Raw genomic sequence first — 17,600 nt, 5'->3', positions numbered from 1 at the left:
GAATCTGCAAATGAAAAAGGTCGGATTACAGCACTTGTCTGCAGCTGCAGTACAAGTTTTAGGCAGAACCCAGTGACACATGTGTGGACAGAAGTACCTGCAGGTTGTCTATTTTTGTGTTTCTAGCCCTGGAAGGGAGAGGGTTGGTTTGCTGTTGCCTTGAATATTCATCACCACTTTTTCTCACAGTTTACCTGATTTGAAGCTTGGAATGGTTAGAGGAGACTGGAATGGTTTGTTTATGTCCATATGGAGTAATGCTAAACAAAACCGGACATTGCGTGGCGATAAACAACTTAGAGGACCTTATTAAGCAGGAAATTAAATATGAACAGCAATTGTAAAAAGAGCTCAACTGCAACTTTTGTCTTATGGAGTATTGGTGCGGCTCACCTAAAAATCATAGATTGTATAAATATTATATATAACATCACAATGAATCACGTCTTGTTCTCTGTGGTAGGGCCAAGGCTGCTGCTGTATTTAGGGTGCAGCGGTTGCGAGACATTACGTTATGATCGGATATTGCGACTGCAAACCTGTGTTCCCGCAAGTGCATTGCAGTGATTGATGCTTCTGTTTTGGAGGGTCAGGTCCAGTTGCAGCTAGGGAGAAGGGGTGGGTTATCAGGTGTGAATAAGTGACATTCCAGAATAAGCATCATCAGAAAGGAACAGCAGGGCTTTAATTTCAGAGTGTACCCAGGTCCGCTCGCTGCAGCACTGGACTCCAGACAGGAGCTCTGTCCTTCACATGGCTCTCTACCCACTGCTGAGCTGGGTATACAGGAGCTAATGGGGCCTTGATGGGCTTCCTGTGGGCTAGGAATGTGGGGGTGAGATGTCATGGATGTGTGGCGCTCAGTCTTCCACCTCTTTGGGTGGATGTGTGGTGTTTTCAGATTTACACCCCTGTGGGTGACAGGCACCTCCTCAGCATCTTGCTGCGCCACAGCTTGGCCCATCTGTGCTTCGAGGACAAGTGGCTAGTGACTGACCCTCAGCCACAGGTGCACAGTACAGGGTATAGACTGTCCTGTAGTGCATCCTTATGGCGAGGCACATGGCTCATTTCCTGACCTTTCAACCTGTAGATTTTGGTCTAACCTGGTTATGGCACGTTCAGCAATACTAGTTCTGGGTTTGGGTGGGTGGAGCCAATAGGGAAGTGGGTGGAGTCAGTGGAGTGAGTGGGTGGAGCCAGGGGTGTGTGGGTGTGGCCTATTTTAAAAAATCTGAGCATCTGCACTTAATATTTTACAAATGAAGCTGGACCTAATCAAAAGCCATTAGAAACAACCAGGGTGGAAAGTAAAGAGATGTAGAAAGTTGCACATTAGGCAAACCCCTTGGGGTTTCATTCTCAGTATCTCCTCTAAAACTACGACTTCTGACAGCTACCCCTGAGCTCATGAATTTCTATAACATCTCCATTGAGGACACGATAAATCACTGCAGTTCCCTTGAGGACACGTTTTCAAGCACACACGTTCACTAATTCATATAGCTCTTGCCTTTGTCTCATTCATTATCAAAACATTAATGTGTTTTTTCTTACCTCTGAGGTTGGCTCCACTTCAATTTGAAGTACTGGATTTCCTTCATTTCTGGGAAAAAGAACCAACAATCAAGAATACTGTTAAATGGGTTGCAGTAATGAACGGCATTCCTATGTAGCTGATTCGATTTGGCACATTTTGTTTTTGTTCGCGTTCCTGTTCTTCTCTGCTCTCGGAACATAAACAAATTAACATAGAGATACCACTCTGGGGATGCTCGTGGCTGATGAGAAAGAGAAAGGGTTTTGTCTGCCCTTGCATCAGGCCACGTGCACTGTCTTGATACTACTAGAGGCAATGTTTTAATAAGGGGGAGAATTCAAAAATTAGCCACATCGTGTTTCATGCATAGTTTTCTATCCTTGAAACAAGCAGCAGGCAGAGCTAACATTAAATACACTAGTACTCAGAAGAACTAGATTATGTTTAGGATAAGTCAGGAAAATGTCAGTGATCCTCTACTCAGCAGACAAGTGGTTATGTAGTGAGGAGAAAAATTAAATGAGGCACCAAGTGTGGAATGCAGCAGTAGTGAACAGTCAATAGTACGACTCCTCTCAACCACATCACCTCCACTGACCATTCCATGATTACAAGCATACTTTGAGCTCTCATTAACACATCACTCATCATTTTGTTCAATGCAGTGGTGGCTCCTCAGTTATGGCGGAGGAGCGTAGCCGCACCTGGTGTGAGCGCAGCAGGCACACACATTAATTAAATGGTAATAAATACCATGTTATTGTGTGTCGCAGGCTCACACTGTTACAGAACAAGGGCAGGGGTAGGGCTGATTAGTGCAATTGCACTGTTACTTCAGCCCCCTTCCAGGCGCATGTCAGATTGGCGGGCTTCCTACAGCCGGCTGGACTTACCTGCGCACTTCAGAGCCTGCAATCCCAGGGCTGAGAAACATCTGAGGGTTTGCAGCCGCAGGCCCCAGCCTCAAAAAGGGCACTGGGTTATTTTGCTCCAACCAATCTTAGCTATCATTGACATTCATGAGGTAGATCAGACTACGACCCACTCTGATTTGGAATTTAGTGAACCAACCTATTAATACATTGGTCAGTAATTAGTATGTCATGTCCTTACAGTTTACATTTGAAGAACGGTATGATACAACACTGTATTCCCTGACGTATACTGTATTCTACATACTTTTAATCTTATCACTGAATATACTGTTTTGTCCAGATACATAATCAGTCATCGAACTATCAAGGCATTTTTGTTTGGGGCTTGTAAAGAAACACTCCTCTGCCTGCTGAGAAAATCCATCAACATTGCTCTTAAGAGACACTCAGGCTTGAGGTCACTACTGATGTCTCAAAATATAGGAGTTGAACTATTCAGCACTATTAGATGCAATAGAAAAAACACTAGAGACCTGGGACCCCATGCCCTTCACACAGGTCGGTACAGTAAACCACATAAATAAGACTAATGCCCAATAGACTATACATATCCCAGCTTTCAGGTAAATTGTTTTTCAAGATTTTGAAATCAGTTATAATTTGATCTATATGTTCCAGGAAGAAATGTACAGTGAGCCACAAAAGGATGAAAGGAGGATGTGCTGGACAGTCCTGCATGGTGGTTGGACCTTAAGTTTTGCTGTCTCTCAATTTACGGATTGACCCATGGTGGTTGTCTCTGATGAATAACTCACCATTCAAGAGATGATTTGTTCCCATGGCATGAAGAAATGAAAGATGTTTCAAAAAGTGTTATTTAGATTAATTCAGCACTTACTGCACATATTTTGCAATACAGTATGGCTTCGTAAAATCCCTAAAGCTCAAACCTCTGTAGTCCAAGCCAGTGCATCCGCCAGTAGTAAATTAGGGTGGCTCTCAATGCTTGAATAGTGGCATTGGGATATTGGGGGACCTTAGTAGCAATGGAAAAGGTAGGCCTTTGTTCAACTCCTGAATTAAATTGAGATTCCCAGTCTTTGGGATTTTGTATGAATGCCTACAGCAGCACAAATAGGTGGCAGTTAATCTGGTCTTAATGCACATCAATGATGGGACTACCCAGTTATGTTTAGTTTATTAACCAAATATATAATGAGAGATTTAGGAATTACTCGATTATTTCGTAGTTTGATCTGCCAGATCACTTATTTTAATAAATAATTTGTCAGTGCTCTCACCAACACAGCAATCTCAGTGACTATGCTGGCAGCCCTGATACCCGTCATTCACAGTGAGGGAAAGCAATACAAAGTATGTTCATGTACCTTTGATACACCAAAATCTATCTCTAGGAAGTCATGAAGGATTCTTGTTCTTCTCTATTTCTGTTTTGCTAGGAGAATAATGAATTCGGGACCTGAGTTATGAAATTACGATTCACAAAAAGTGGTCGCAAATTATGCACCCATGTTTTGTGAAAAAATAATTTTGTGAACTGACCTATGCACTAATATGTCGGTTCAAAAAATAATTCCTAATTGTGGTGCATGCAATCTGATCTCCCTCATCAATATTCAAGAGGTAGGTCAAACATTGAGAGTGACTATGATTGATATGTTGGTGTCAGCAGACCACCATGTCTGTGATCACAAATAAAGTGAACTTTTCTTTTTTTGCAGTCTATTCTCCTAAAAAAACACACAAAAAGCTGCATTAAAAAAGCAAAATTTATTTTTTTAAAGTTTGTTTGACAGTTGACATTGGCCTCTTAGGCTGCCTACTTCCCATTATTGTTTTTTATATTCACAAAGAGGAAATGTTCACAGGGGGACCCTTCACTTTTGCAGATGTGTTACTACCCCAGCTTGAGAATCAATACATTTTCAATGTTTTGCAACTGGATTATGGTTGCAAAAAACTGACACACAGCATAAGGAATTGCTATTTGGAGGGCACACCCTAAACATGCCCTTTCCAAATAGTGATTTCGTTTCCCTTTCTAAACCCATTTTTGTGATTTGGTAACATGTTACCTAAAAAGAATACATGTTTGTTGAGATTTAAAACTGTGATATTCCCATCTCAAATGCTGTGATTTAGAAAATTGCAGGCTTTGCGACAGTAAAATGACATGGTACATCAGGTACTTAAGAACCTGGGTGTGTACACCCCCTGCAACCTAGCTTGCATTAACAGTCCCAAATCCCCCTTGCTATCCAAGACAAAGCAGGCATATACTTAACAGGCGGTGCAAGTTATATATTTGTACTTCTGGCCAGATGACTGCCATTAAAATGATTGTGCTACCAATTATGCTTGCACTTTTACAGAGTTACCTGTAACAATTCTGTTCTAGTTTGTATAACTTGGATAAGGTAATCAGTGGCTTTGGATAGAAATTGGTCACAACTAGGAATTTCCGAAAACTTTCAATCTTCTTGGAGATTACGTGAAATGCTTTAAATGTCTTCCACTTGTATTAGTTAGCAGCACAGTATCAAATAAATGGTGGTCCATCATGTGATTAACCTAACGAAATGTAGATTGAAGTGCTCCAATTGTTTTTTTCAGCAGCATACTGGACTCCCCGCTGTGTAAGCTGGCCAACTACGGAAGTTAGATGAGATTTTCTAATCTATCATCCTTGTGAATTTCCCAACTACCTTTCTATATTCTGAAGATCCAACAGTTTTAAAAGACAAACACGTTTCGTGGTAAAGAGAATCTTGGAACCGAGTAGGTAAATGGTAAATATGGATTTTCCATTTACATTAGACACCCGTCAGAGGACCTACAATATGGAACTCGCATTTTTAAAAAATAACCACCTGTGAATCCTGGAAACCCAGACAGGCATTAGTGCTTGACATCAGAATGTATTATTAACTTGCTCCTTCTTGTACTGTATTCCTTGAGGTCATGTCATGGTATGAAATCTTCCTTAATTCTAATGATGAATAACTTCAGAACCATCATAGGTTGGCAAGTTGGTGCCCTGTAGAAATGTTGGGTATCTGTGGCACACTTAAGCACTCTGTCTCCTGAAAAATGACTGGATTTAACATACTTGTTATCTCTTGAAAAGTTCAAGTGGGCATATACAGCAAGTACTGACATCTTCTTGGAACTCTTATTAATTGCATACAGTTTTAGAGATTATTGACAATCAACTAAAATGGATAATAGTCACCTGCCCCTGGCATCAGAAATTGGTTTGAAAATTCCACCTACTGGAGGAATCTTTAGCAAAGGAAAAAGGAAGCAACTATCCAGGGCAGAGATAGTAATCTTCAGAAAGTACAATTTCAATGACAAACGGCAAGAACACGTATTGTGCGGAATTTGTAACTCATCAATTGCAGTTTAATAGAAAAAAATATTCTTTTAAAGTTCTCCCTGAATGGTACCTCCCCAATGACTGCCCTACCAGAGTCAATCGTGTTGAATATCTGGTGATAGTGATACTTTCTTCCACATTTGGGATTAACCACCGAGAATAAGGTGTATAAGAAAAAAAAGGTGGAAGCTGTTTTCAATACTCGATGTGCTACACGTCTTTGCTATTACCTGAGGTTTCTTGCTTGCATACCTCTTCCAGGCATCTGTGATCAAACACTTCATACAAGATTATTTGCTCATTACTGCTAAGGGGTGCATAAGTGTGATGATGAAGGATTTTTAAATTCTTCACAATATTGAAAGACTTGCATAGCTCAAAAGAAATTGGATCAATAGAAGGTGCTTGTCATATATACCCTACTACCAGCTATTTCCAAGTAACCTGTAATCTGCATAATACTCTCCTAAACTGTCATCTATGAGGGTGTCACCAAGATGCTACAGAGGATTCTTGTGAATCTATTAACTTCTCAAGGATTTTAGGCAACCTCGAGACCCAGGATGGCTGACTGAATACTTAATCTGGCAAAGGTTTCAAGACGTAGTAAATACATTTGCTTCTTGCAACATTCAACCTATGCCTAAGAGCCCAAACATTCCAAACCTAAAAAGGTAATCTGAGGGGAGACATAGTTTAGACTACTATCTTTCATTTAAGAAGCAAGTGAAATTACTATTCTGTTTAGGATTCCAAGGAAATTTTAGGTACTAGAGGAAGGCATTATTACCCAAACATGAGCTTCATCATTTTGATCACTTCTCTAAATAAATAGTACTTTCCTGTAACTGCAATTATTCACTAATGATATATGTCCTGGGAGTCCCTGCCACCAAGGGTTATTCTTAACTTATGAATAAGAAGAAGCACACAATTGATAGTGTGCCATTGAACTCTATTATCTGTGTTAAACTTCATATATATTACTAATACTTGATCCGTTAATCAGTAATCTGGCATTCACATTTAGAACCTACTGATGAAAACGAGAAACAGGACAGGTTATGAGTTAATGAAAGGAAACAAATGTTTTTCATAACAACCTTTGGCAAAGCCAATAGGTCTAGCCTTCACTGATGTGATGATTATTTTTTAATGCAAGTATATGCCACAAAATAAAATGAAAAAACATATCCAGCCTTCTAAACATGGCTACCATATATTCACAATAAAAGACATATTATTCACTGAGGTGGCTGCTTTACTAGAGATGTTTTAAATCTCAGTCTTTCAATTGTGCCATGCATTTAAATACTGTTATTATTTGTGAAGGTGACTATAATAAAACACCGCCAAACAAAACAAATAGCAAGTAGCTACAGTCATATAGTACTACTAAAAGATAATATTACAGCAGTTTTACAAAGGAGACAAAAATTAAATCAGCATCTAACTTGGCATCCAAACCCCAGGCAAAATAATTACTTAATTTTGAAAGCTAATATAAAATAAACAAAATAAAGAACACTTGAATCTGCTTTGCAACTGAAGAGAAAGGAATTAGATTGAGGTGGATGTTTTATCGTCCTTCCCAGCCCAAGGATATGCAAATAATCATGCTTCACACAGAACCTATATTACACGTTTTTATTCCTCAGTGTATGAAATGAAATGATATACCAATATTTGTGAAGCGCACAGCTACCTCTGAAGTTGTGTCCTGGCACTGGGGGCCCTCTGGAAGATTAAGCAAGCTATTACCCAGAGTCACATAGTGCTGGGCTAACCTGCCGCCGGCACCGGGGCTCGAACCGTGGACCCCGTAGCCCGGAGTCAGGCACCCTGGCCGCTGCGCCACACCTCTTCCCCATTTAACTATGAACTGAATATTCTACATCATGTATTCCAATACACACGCACTTACTTCACTATACTACGGAGTCCATTAGGAACCAAAAGGGTTCCCTCACTTCTAACTGACAAGACACTACATCGCCTCCATTGTTAAGTAAAAAGTACCAGTAATACATATATACATTACAACTCTTCAATAAGTCGTTTTGGTGCTTAAATTAATCACCCAGATCTGGTATGTGAGGCAGCGGAGATACTGGACAAGTGTCCATGACTGTCATTGGTGATAGAGACATTGGTATAGACATTGGGCTCTCTGGATTCTCAGGTGAACAATTCTCATTCCCTAGATGTGGAGTTTGTGATGGTCAGATGCTTCAAATTTGAAGAATCTTGCGTAATTGGCGTTCCCAGATGGTGAGCAATGACCATGTGTCCTTTAATAGTGACAACTATTATTATAATTTTTGAATAATTATTATTATGAAAAACAAAAGTTTTTTGGCCCCCCGAATTGGGGGAGGTACCAACTCCAGGGACAGTGGTAAAAAGCCTAGGGCTGAAAATTGACTCAGACCTGTCCATGGCCCCTCAAATATCCGCATTGGTAGGCACCTGTACAGGTCTACTTAGGCAATTGAGGAAATTGGTCCCGATCCTCTCTGTCCCTGTACTACAATCCATTGTGTCTGCCACAGTTATCTCTCGGCTGGACTATGGTAATGCTCTTTACCTTGGTCTCCCCCGGAAACTTCTCAGAAAATTGCAGGTAGTCCAGAATGATGCAGCCAGGCTCGTCTTCTCCCTCCCAAGGAGAACACGAGCTACCCCCCTTTTACTCAAACTGCATTGGCTGCCTATTGAACATAGAGTGCAATTTAAGTGCCTCTGCATAGCCCACAAAGCTATCTATGGGAATGCTCCAAAATACATTAAAGACCGACTGGTAAGGTACATTCCAGGCAGGGCCTTACGCTCTTCCAAGGCCTGTAAGCTTGCCTCATCGAGATTCAAACTTAAATCCAAAGGTGGCAGAGCTTTGTCGGTTCTCCTTCCTCAAATCTGGAATGAGTTGCGGAAGCCCTACAAGGAGAACCAGTGTTACTCCCCTTTAGGAAGGCCTTGAAGACTTACCTGTTTAAAAAGGCAATTGCTCTTGCCTAACGGTTAGCCCGGCAGCAGGCGGAGTATTAGTGACTTGGTTGTGTTCCTCTTTTTTCAAAGCGCTTAGAGACCAGTGGTGATTTCCGCTATACAAAAATTAAAGTAACATAACATAACATAACCCTCAGTGAGTCAGCATCCAAAGGAGCTACTGACTTGCGTTTCTGTTTACTTGGTCCCCTCTGTTGAACACAGTGCTCCGAGCATAGCGGTGTCTGTCCGCATAGGTCTTCTTTTTTTCGTTTGTGAAATGAATCAGTAGTTAGATGTTTCTCAATTGTCAATATATCTCTCAGGGGTCCATTGTAGAAATGTGGTTCCCATGGCTTTACAAACATTAAGGTGGCAGGGCTCTGACCCATGGAAAAATAGGGAGTTGACCTGTATGCAAGCAGTGAAACTGAAGAACTGATTAGAGTTCACGATTCACAGCTGAATGCACTGAACAGTCTTATTGAGAATACAGATAAATCTTGTAACCCCACCATTTGCCTGTGCCCAAACAGGTGTGGTTTTCTGATGCTTAACATTTAAATAAGTGAGACAATCTTTCAATTCTCAACTATTGAAAGGTGTGCCATTGTCAGATTTCAAATTCGAAGAACACCCCATGTTGCAAAAACACTTTCTAGTCTCTCAATAGCTCTGTCATGGGTAGTTGACAACAGAGCTTTAACCAGGGGAAAATTGAACTATTTATCAACAATTACAAGTAGATGATGTCCATTGTCAAGGGGTACAAAAAAACAATTTCAATCTTCTCTCATGCATGCTTTGGGAGATCAGACGTGTTTAGCGGACATGAGAAGAAAAAGTACAAATGTACCTGCAGTTCAGTTCCGGTTTGAGCTGGTGACACCCTTTGTTCAAATCAAGGCCGAAAAAGACTTTAGCTCTATTCAGTGGCATAGTCATGTCAGCAATGTGCGGACCTGGATGTCGTTCTATTTCAATTGCCTTGTTCGTTTGGCGCATATCAACGCAGATGCGCATGGCTCCTCTGCTATCCCTTTTTGGGACTACTACTATGGGTGATACCCATGGCGTAGGACCAGTGAATCACTCAGTGATGTCATGCTTTAATAGTGTCCCATGTTCTTTTTCAACAGCCTCTTGTAAATGAAATGCAATTCGACATTGTGTTTGAGCAACAAGACAAATGTCCTAATTTATGTGAAGTCATGGTCAGAAGTATTCCTAGTCAATGAAACAAGCATGGAAATTGATTCACCAACTTATGATAGGCATTGACATTGAAGTTTACAGAAATCAGCCCCATGTCAGCAGCAGTACTGAAATTGAGTAAACATGTGCTCGATGAAGTGTCTTGCAAGACATGAATTGGCACTTGTACTTTTGTCTTTTTATGGTTCACAGTTGCTATGAATGAATATTGACTTTGCAGCAGCATCAAAGCGGCCAACCTATACACTTTGGTTTTAGACAGGGTTAAATGGGGCACTGGAGATGGTTAATTGAATTTTTCATCTGGCATAATGTTTATCAAAGGTATGGAACACCCATTCACTTTCAGTATAATCTTGGGACAGTGTCCAAATGAATTTGACACTTTCACTTGTAGACCTGGCTGCAACCTACATTCTTCCTTGCAAGAAGCTAATCCTGCATGTGTGCCTCGTCCATTGGTCAGCATTGACATCGCACACCCGTCTTCCTCACTGTCACTTGACTTTGAAGGTGACAAAGTTGTAGATGAAGAATTTGGTAGTTCAGTTTCTATTTGCCTCAATTGATGTTGCCATTTGGCCTTGTGGGCATGTGTAGAATGTCAGGTCTGGAACTTTCTGGCATTCATTTTGTTTTTTTGACATGACACACTTGATCTTGCTTCCAAATCATTGTCCTCCACATGATGCACTTAATCTTTTGCTCACTTTGCAGACTGTTACAAAATGGTTCTCTTTCTCGCAGCATTTGCATACCTATTCAACCCTCATGTAGAAAGGAAAACCCACATCGAAAACAAAACTTATTTTTTATTGGAGACATTACTTTATGGCTTTACTTTTCACACTCGGTGCCGATTCATTTTGGGCCATTCCGGCCTCCATGTTACCTGCCTGTCTGTCAGCTCTTACTTCCATTCTGGCAGCCATGAGCAATTGCTCTAGGCAGAGTGTCTCCTTCAGCATTCGTTGTCTGAAGGAATCGGTGAGGCAACCATCTATTACTCTGAGACACATGGGCTCTTCATCATTGAACTCATTGAAGTTGCAGTGCTTTATGAGCGAATCAGGTCTGTCTACAAACTTATTCATCATTTCACCAGCTCTTTACCTTCCTGACTGAAGAAGTACCTTTTACAATCGACATTCAGCATTGGATTGAGCTTAGCGGCATATTAGCAACAAATAGCGGTATTTAGCGCTAAATGCGCTTAGCGCATTTTTTATTATCGCTGCCTATCGCCGGATATTATCGCAGAGATAACATGCTATTAGCAGTGTTTGTCTCTAATGCGATAAAATATCCGGCGATTGCGGCTCAATGCGTGAATATCGCTGGAAATCCTGCAATATTCATGCATTATTGCTAATGGGGACTTGACCTGAATATCCACCTCTCATTGGATAAGCAGGTTAAGTCATGGTCTGAGCAGGCGTTAGGTACTGGCGATAATCGCGCTTCGCGCGACTTTTTTAATCACACAGCCTGCCTTGCTAATAGGTGATAACTGTGTTAGCGACTGCTTTCAGTCGCTAACAGGTTGGGTACGCCCACTTTGCATGTCATTAGCGATAAATATCGCTGACATGCAAAGTGGGCCCCAAACCGGTCGCTATCGCCTGAAAGCTGTCGCTAACTGCTGTTAGCGACAGCTTGCTAATAGGGCGATAAAATTATTGCCGCTTTAGCAGGAAAAATTCACGCTAAAGCAGCGATAGTGCCCTTGCTAATATGCCCCTCAGTGTTTAGTGCCTCTTTGATTTGATGGCACGTCACTTTATCAATCTGTGGTATTTTCTTTAGCACTTCTTTTAGTCCTTCACTGGCAAAATTATTTAGATATTTAATGTTCTTTTTGTCATTTGATTCTTACAGTGCATCAGTTAAATCATCAACAGTTTCGATCCAGGCATCCATCTGTAACCAGTATTTTGCTTTTTGGCATTGTCGAAGGGAAGCAGTGGTATTAGGAATGCATCAGCATTATAACACTTTGATAAAGTTATTTTTGGAAGATTAATTCATTATTGACAATAGCATAGATACCCAAGGTCACATAGAGAAGATCAATATCCAATCATAAATAATCTCACATACAATCACCCAAAAATATTTTCTATATTGAACAATTTAAGCAAACTAAAGTCATTAAATTACCTTCGCCTGTTATCATATCCAGACATAAACAGGTTGAGATAAGACCCAGCAAACACACAGACATATTCACAAACAAATAAGCTATGCGCAGAGACTAAGATGTACAAAGCCCCTCTGATTTGCAAAGTCACTGGGTTTGCTGTGGCAGAAGGACTTTATACAAGGTACAAAAATTCTTTAGGATTTTGAAATGTATTTCTGACTCTTTAAAGGGCTCAGACAACCCTTACCAAAAGAAACATAGGGCGGGCCTGAAAGAAGCATTCCCTTCCTATTTGCAATTCAACAAAATGTGTATCAAAGGCTTCTTACCACATGTGTGTACACAAATCATTGATCATTTACCGATCCTTGAATTGAAGTGGTAACTGATTTAGAAATGGCAAGTTGGCTCTGTGGGTCAGCTTCCCTTTTCAGGAACCTACTGGCCTCTCCAATGTCATCCTAGATGGGAAACATGTTTTAAAGCAGCACTGCCCCTTAAAAGGACACGCTGCTTTAAGAAAATTCAATTGTTTCCCACTTGGGAAAGTAAATGCAGCAACAGTGGTCGGCTTTCCCCCATAGGCCTCCTCCTGTACATCCAAATCAATAAGGGGGTTCGTAAACTACACCCTTCCTAAATAGTATTCATTATGCAGGTTGCTTTGTGCCTCCGTATATTTGACAATTTAAATTAGTACACCGGTCCCATCATAAATTGCGCTCCCTTTAGTGTGTAAATTGTGAATCCTGGGTCTGAAAACGGGAATAGTGCTTGGATTCGCGGATTGGAAAGCCCTTATTTTCTCCCCCCAATGTTTTATTTTTTTTGTATAATACTTTTAAATATAGATTCAAACGCTCTCTCAAGGGTCTGGTGCAAACTTTCCAGACTTTGTTTTACGGTGATTAACAACACACCTTAATTTGTATCTAGCATTAGGTGTTGACATAATTTCATACAACTAAATCGTTAGAGAACAGGATCTCTATCTAACTCCCAATTAGGCGCCTCTGCAAGAAACCTGGCATTATCCCAAAACATGTTTAAATGTTTCCTCATAATGTAGACAAGCTTTGTAGAACTGTTATAGACCTCCTAACCAGAAACCATTGCAATGGGATCTACATTACCCTTCAAATTTTACTACATTTCATAACCAATAGTTCTTCCCATTCAGCTGATTCATCCCATCACAATTACTAAACCTACACTTTTCTGACACGTTTATCTACAGCTTGTAATTTAAGAGTGTCCCATACATAACAAAGGCAGCTAGATAATCAGATTCAACTGATCATATAACTGTTAGGAGCTCTGGACTTCAACCTGGAAACATGTCTTAAAACTCTGATCTTTGTGATTCTTTGATTCTGCCTTGCATTTGAGTTTCAAGAGCTACTATTATATTATGGGGTTAGCTGTCCAGAGTTGTGCCAATTGCAGTAAAGCACCTTTTGCTTTATATGACTTCTCCGTAGATTCAGCCTTTGCTTTAGCTAATATATCTCCGAATTGTTGTGGAATATTCAATAGGCGGAACACATGTTTAGGATCAAGGTCGCACCTGTCGATTGTTCATCAAGAGCATTCATGGAAGTGGTTTGAGTGGAATGTGTGGCTGTTCTGATAGGAGGAGAAGTTCAGCAAAATCGAACTGTCTTGTACATATGGGAACCAGGAGAAGAATGCAGCTTGTTTCCCTTTTCATATTGTTGACTGTCCGAGGAATTAGAGGCAGAGAGGGAAAAGCGTAAGTAAATATTCCCAACCATGTGAACTGAAAGGCGCTCCCCCATGAGTCCCTGTGTGGAAACCTGCTTGCACGGACTCAACATTTCCAGTTGTTAGGTGCAGCTGGTAAATCTAGGGCTGACTTTTCTCAGTGCAGGATTAAAGTGCGAAAAAATATGCTATGGTGTGTTTGAGACAACTCCAGTTTGTGACATTGTTTTGATGACCTGCTCTAATCGTCCACCCACTGATTGTTCATGCCGGTCACATGCTTGACTTTCTAAGAGATTTGGCATTTCAAACTCAAATTCTAAATTTTTTAAGCTTCCAAGGAAAGAAGGTGAGGTTTTGTTCCTCCCTGTTTCAGTACATGAAGCAGGGTGGTTATATTGTCTGTACGAACCAGAACTGAAGAGTCCTTTATCTCTGGAAGGAAAGTGCAGAGTTCCAAGGCTACATCCCGTAACTCCAAGAAGTTTATGTACCTCTTCTTTTCCTCAATTGACCATCTGCCACTCACTTTAAGGTCTTCAAGACGAGCTTCCCAGCCTTCCATAGAAGCATCTGTTATTGATACATAATGCAGTTGTTCGTGTAGGAATGTAAGGTCCACCAATAGATTGTACTCCATCGATCATGACATGGCTATTTTCATTTCCGGTGTTGATGTGATGACTTTGTTCAACAATCCTGTTGCTTGCTTCCACTCTTTATCAATTTGTTCTTGAAACAGTCTCCTGAATGGGGGACAATTGGGAATGAGTGGAAAGCATGATAACATTATTCCCAGGAACGACTCGTATTGTCTCACCAAAATGAATTCATTTTTGCTGGAACTGAAGCTGTAGCTATTATTTTTAAAATTCTTTCCTTTATGGAAACGTTATGCATACCTTCATGTCTACAACTGCTCCTAAAAAGTAATTATTTTGCTTAGAGTGATGTAGGATTTATCTTTGCTTAGCCTCAGTCCGAAATCCTTGATAATTTGAAGACATGGTTTTGTCATAGAGCTGTAGCCACAGTTTAGGGGGGCTTCTATGAGCCAATCGTCCAAGTATGGGAAGACCTGGTGCCCATTCTTTCTCAAGTATGCTGCAACAGCAGTAAAGCATTTTGTAAATAGTATTGGACCTAATTTGAAACCAAAAGGTAGAACTTTGAACTGTTATGACACCCAGCCACCTCGAATCTGGGATACTTCCTGTGTCTAACGTGAATGGGGATATGGAATCAAGCAATATGGATATCCAGGGATGACATGTAGTACCCTGAATTGAGTAGTGATAGTATAACTCGCAGGGTGACCATTCTGAATGTTTGTTTGTTGAGTTACTTATTTTTTTTTAATTTTATTTTGAAAAGGTTTATACAGCGCTGGCTAGACCCGGAGGTATCAGAGCGCTTTACATGGGAATCATTGAGTTACAGGTTACATATTACATCAATTAAATCAAAGAATCATGGAGGGAGGAGGAGGGGAGAGAAGGAAGCACAAAGGGAAAACAAGGAAAACAATGTTATTTGACCGGCTGGGTAGGTGACGGCCGAGGGGGCGAACCCAGGGCCAGACTCCTCTTTAGTTGCATATGTCAGCTCCACCGGGCATCAGCCAAGGTTGCTCGTGCACCAAGGTACAAGGGCGCTTTACATGGGGATCAGCGAGTTACAGGTTAACATAGTTACATCAATTAAATCAAGGAATCGCAGAGGGAGGAGGAGGGGAGGGAAGGAAAACACAATGGGGAAACAAGGAAAACAATGTCAGATGACCGGCTGGGTAGGTGATGGCCGAGGGGGTGAAACCAGGTCCAGGCTCCCCTATAGCTGCATACGACAGCTCCACCGGGTATCGGCTAAGGTTGCTCGTGCACCGAGGTAAGTACGGTTACATAGTTACACATCAATTAGATCAGAGAGTCACGAGGGAGGAAAGGAGAACACAATGGGGAAACGAGGAAAATAGTGACAGATGTCCCGCTGGGTAGGTGACGTTCGAGGGGGTGAAACCAGGGCCAGCCTCCTCAATTGCTGCATATGACAGCTCCAATGGGCATTGGCCACGGTTGCTCATGCACCGAGGTAAGTACCAACAGTTTTGGTATGTGCCCAGGGGTCATGGTCAGAGGACTATCAAAAGTTCCATCAGGAATGGGCCATGTAGATTCCGGCTCCGTGGAATGTACCATGAGCAAGGTTTCCGACCGAGGGTCATCGTCATGGACAAATTGGCAACACCCATCCTGGAGTTACTGGGAAGCTAAGAATTGCTGCTGGGATAATATGCACTTGATAGCAGGGCTAAATGTTGAGATAGTTGTGATCTATCGCCTGGATGCATTCCCCTGAACTTTTCTTTAGCAGAAAGAAATTGGGAGTTAAATCCCTTGTTTCACAGGACATGAGGAGTTTCTTCTATGGCTCCTTTGATATTGAGTGATTGAATTTCCTCCTTTAAAAGATTAACATGTTGATGTGGTATCTTGTGGGTGGTTTTCAAGGAGGTTTTTGAGCACACTCTAAGGTTTGCTTAATAATATCTAGCATCCAAGGATCCATTGAGATTGAACTCAAATGTTTTTCAAAATTAGAGGGGCTTCCCCTCAAAGGTATTGCAGTTAAAGCAGTGAACAATGTCGAAGGACTGTCACTGTCTTCTAGAAGAGTCATATCGTCTTCCCATACCTGATGGCTTTCTTCTGGAAGCATGCTTCGAATAGGCCATGGCCGGTGGTGGTCTAAATTGTTTTATAAGCTGCTGCCAATATTGTTGTGGGACTCATAGTAAGGCTGAAACCTACTTGGCTGAAAACCACCTCTGAAAGAGTACTGACCTCTACCTCTAGCTCCATAAAATGGCTGATGTATCCACTGGTGGAGCACACCCAAAGATCATGCAGTCTCTTTGTCAATTTGTTTTGACTGTATAGCTACATCCATATTTGTTCCATAAAGAGCCTCTCCATCATAGAGCATGTCTAATATCTTTGCTTGCACCTCTGGTGTAGAAGAGGTCACCTTTAACTAGCCTTGACGTCTTATGACTGCAGATCCAGCCATTTGTCTGTCAGCCCACATACTGCATATGTTATGTATGTTACAAGTGATACATCCGTTGTGGTATAAATGATTTCCTGAGATGTTTTTCTCCCTCCAGGAGAATAATGTTTTCCTCCTCCTGTTTATCTTCTGGAACAGTCAATGATTGCTCCCAAGTCTGACAACATTTGGTGATCATATTGACCCAGATTAGATGCTCTCATGGCAGATAAAAGCTTTTCTATGTTATATAATCTTCTTTCTTCTTTAGCAGGAGGAGAGGAGTATGGTGTTGCAAGTTTTTTTTAATGTCTTTGTGTTGCTTGCATAACCACAGAATCTGCCTCACCATGACCGATTAAACACACAGGAGATTTTTCTATGGCCTAGTATTTTTAATCTAACAGTGGGTTTACTGCCAACACAGTTGCAGGGTTTTTCATATGTTTGAGACCTTCTGCCCATATATAATATGTAGGGTTCCCTGTTTTCCATTTTTACGGATGTTTACAGAAAACAGTGTGCTTTCTGTATGCATTAATTTTTGTAAGTGTATAAAAACAGAAAATTGTGCCTCTTTTAAGTGATTATCCCTGCTGTCTTTCATGAATTATAGGCGAGTAACTGAGCAGGTGGACAGCATGGAAAAATAAAAAACAGGATGAA

The 17,600-nt window shown here is 41.0% G+C and overlaps 1 protein-coding gene across 2 annotated transcripts in view; it reads right to left on the bottom strand.

Annotated features, from left to right (window-relative positions):
- The window catches only part of KSR2 (kinase suppressor of ras 2), a 1,667,828-nt gene that overhangs the window by 611,654 nt on the left and 1,038,574 nt on the right, over positions 1 to 17,600 (bottom strand). For both annotated transcript variants that reach the window (XM_078667119.1, XM_078667120.1), the window contains one exon: positions 1,558 to 1,606. In XM_078667119.1, coding sequence (XP_078523245.1) covers positions 1,558 to 1,606 — 49 coding nt within the window. The remainder of the gene's footprint in view (positions 1 to 1,557; positions 1,607 to 17,600) is intronic.

The sequence above is a fragment of the Lissotriton helveticus genome, chromosome 11 (genome assembly GCF_964261635.1).
Source record: "Lissotriton helveticus chromosome 11, aLisHel1.1, whole genome shotgun sequence".
In the NCBI taxonomy this organism is placed as follows: domain Eukaryota; kingdom Metazoa; phylum Chordata; class Amphibia; order Caudata; family Salamandridae; genus Lissotriton; species Lissotriton helveticus.
The sequence above is the reverse complement of the archived record's forward strand: the minus strand, read 5'-3'. Positions and strand labels throughout refer to the sequence as shown.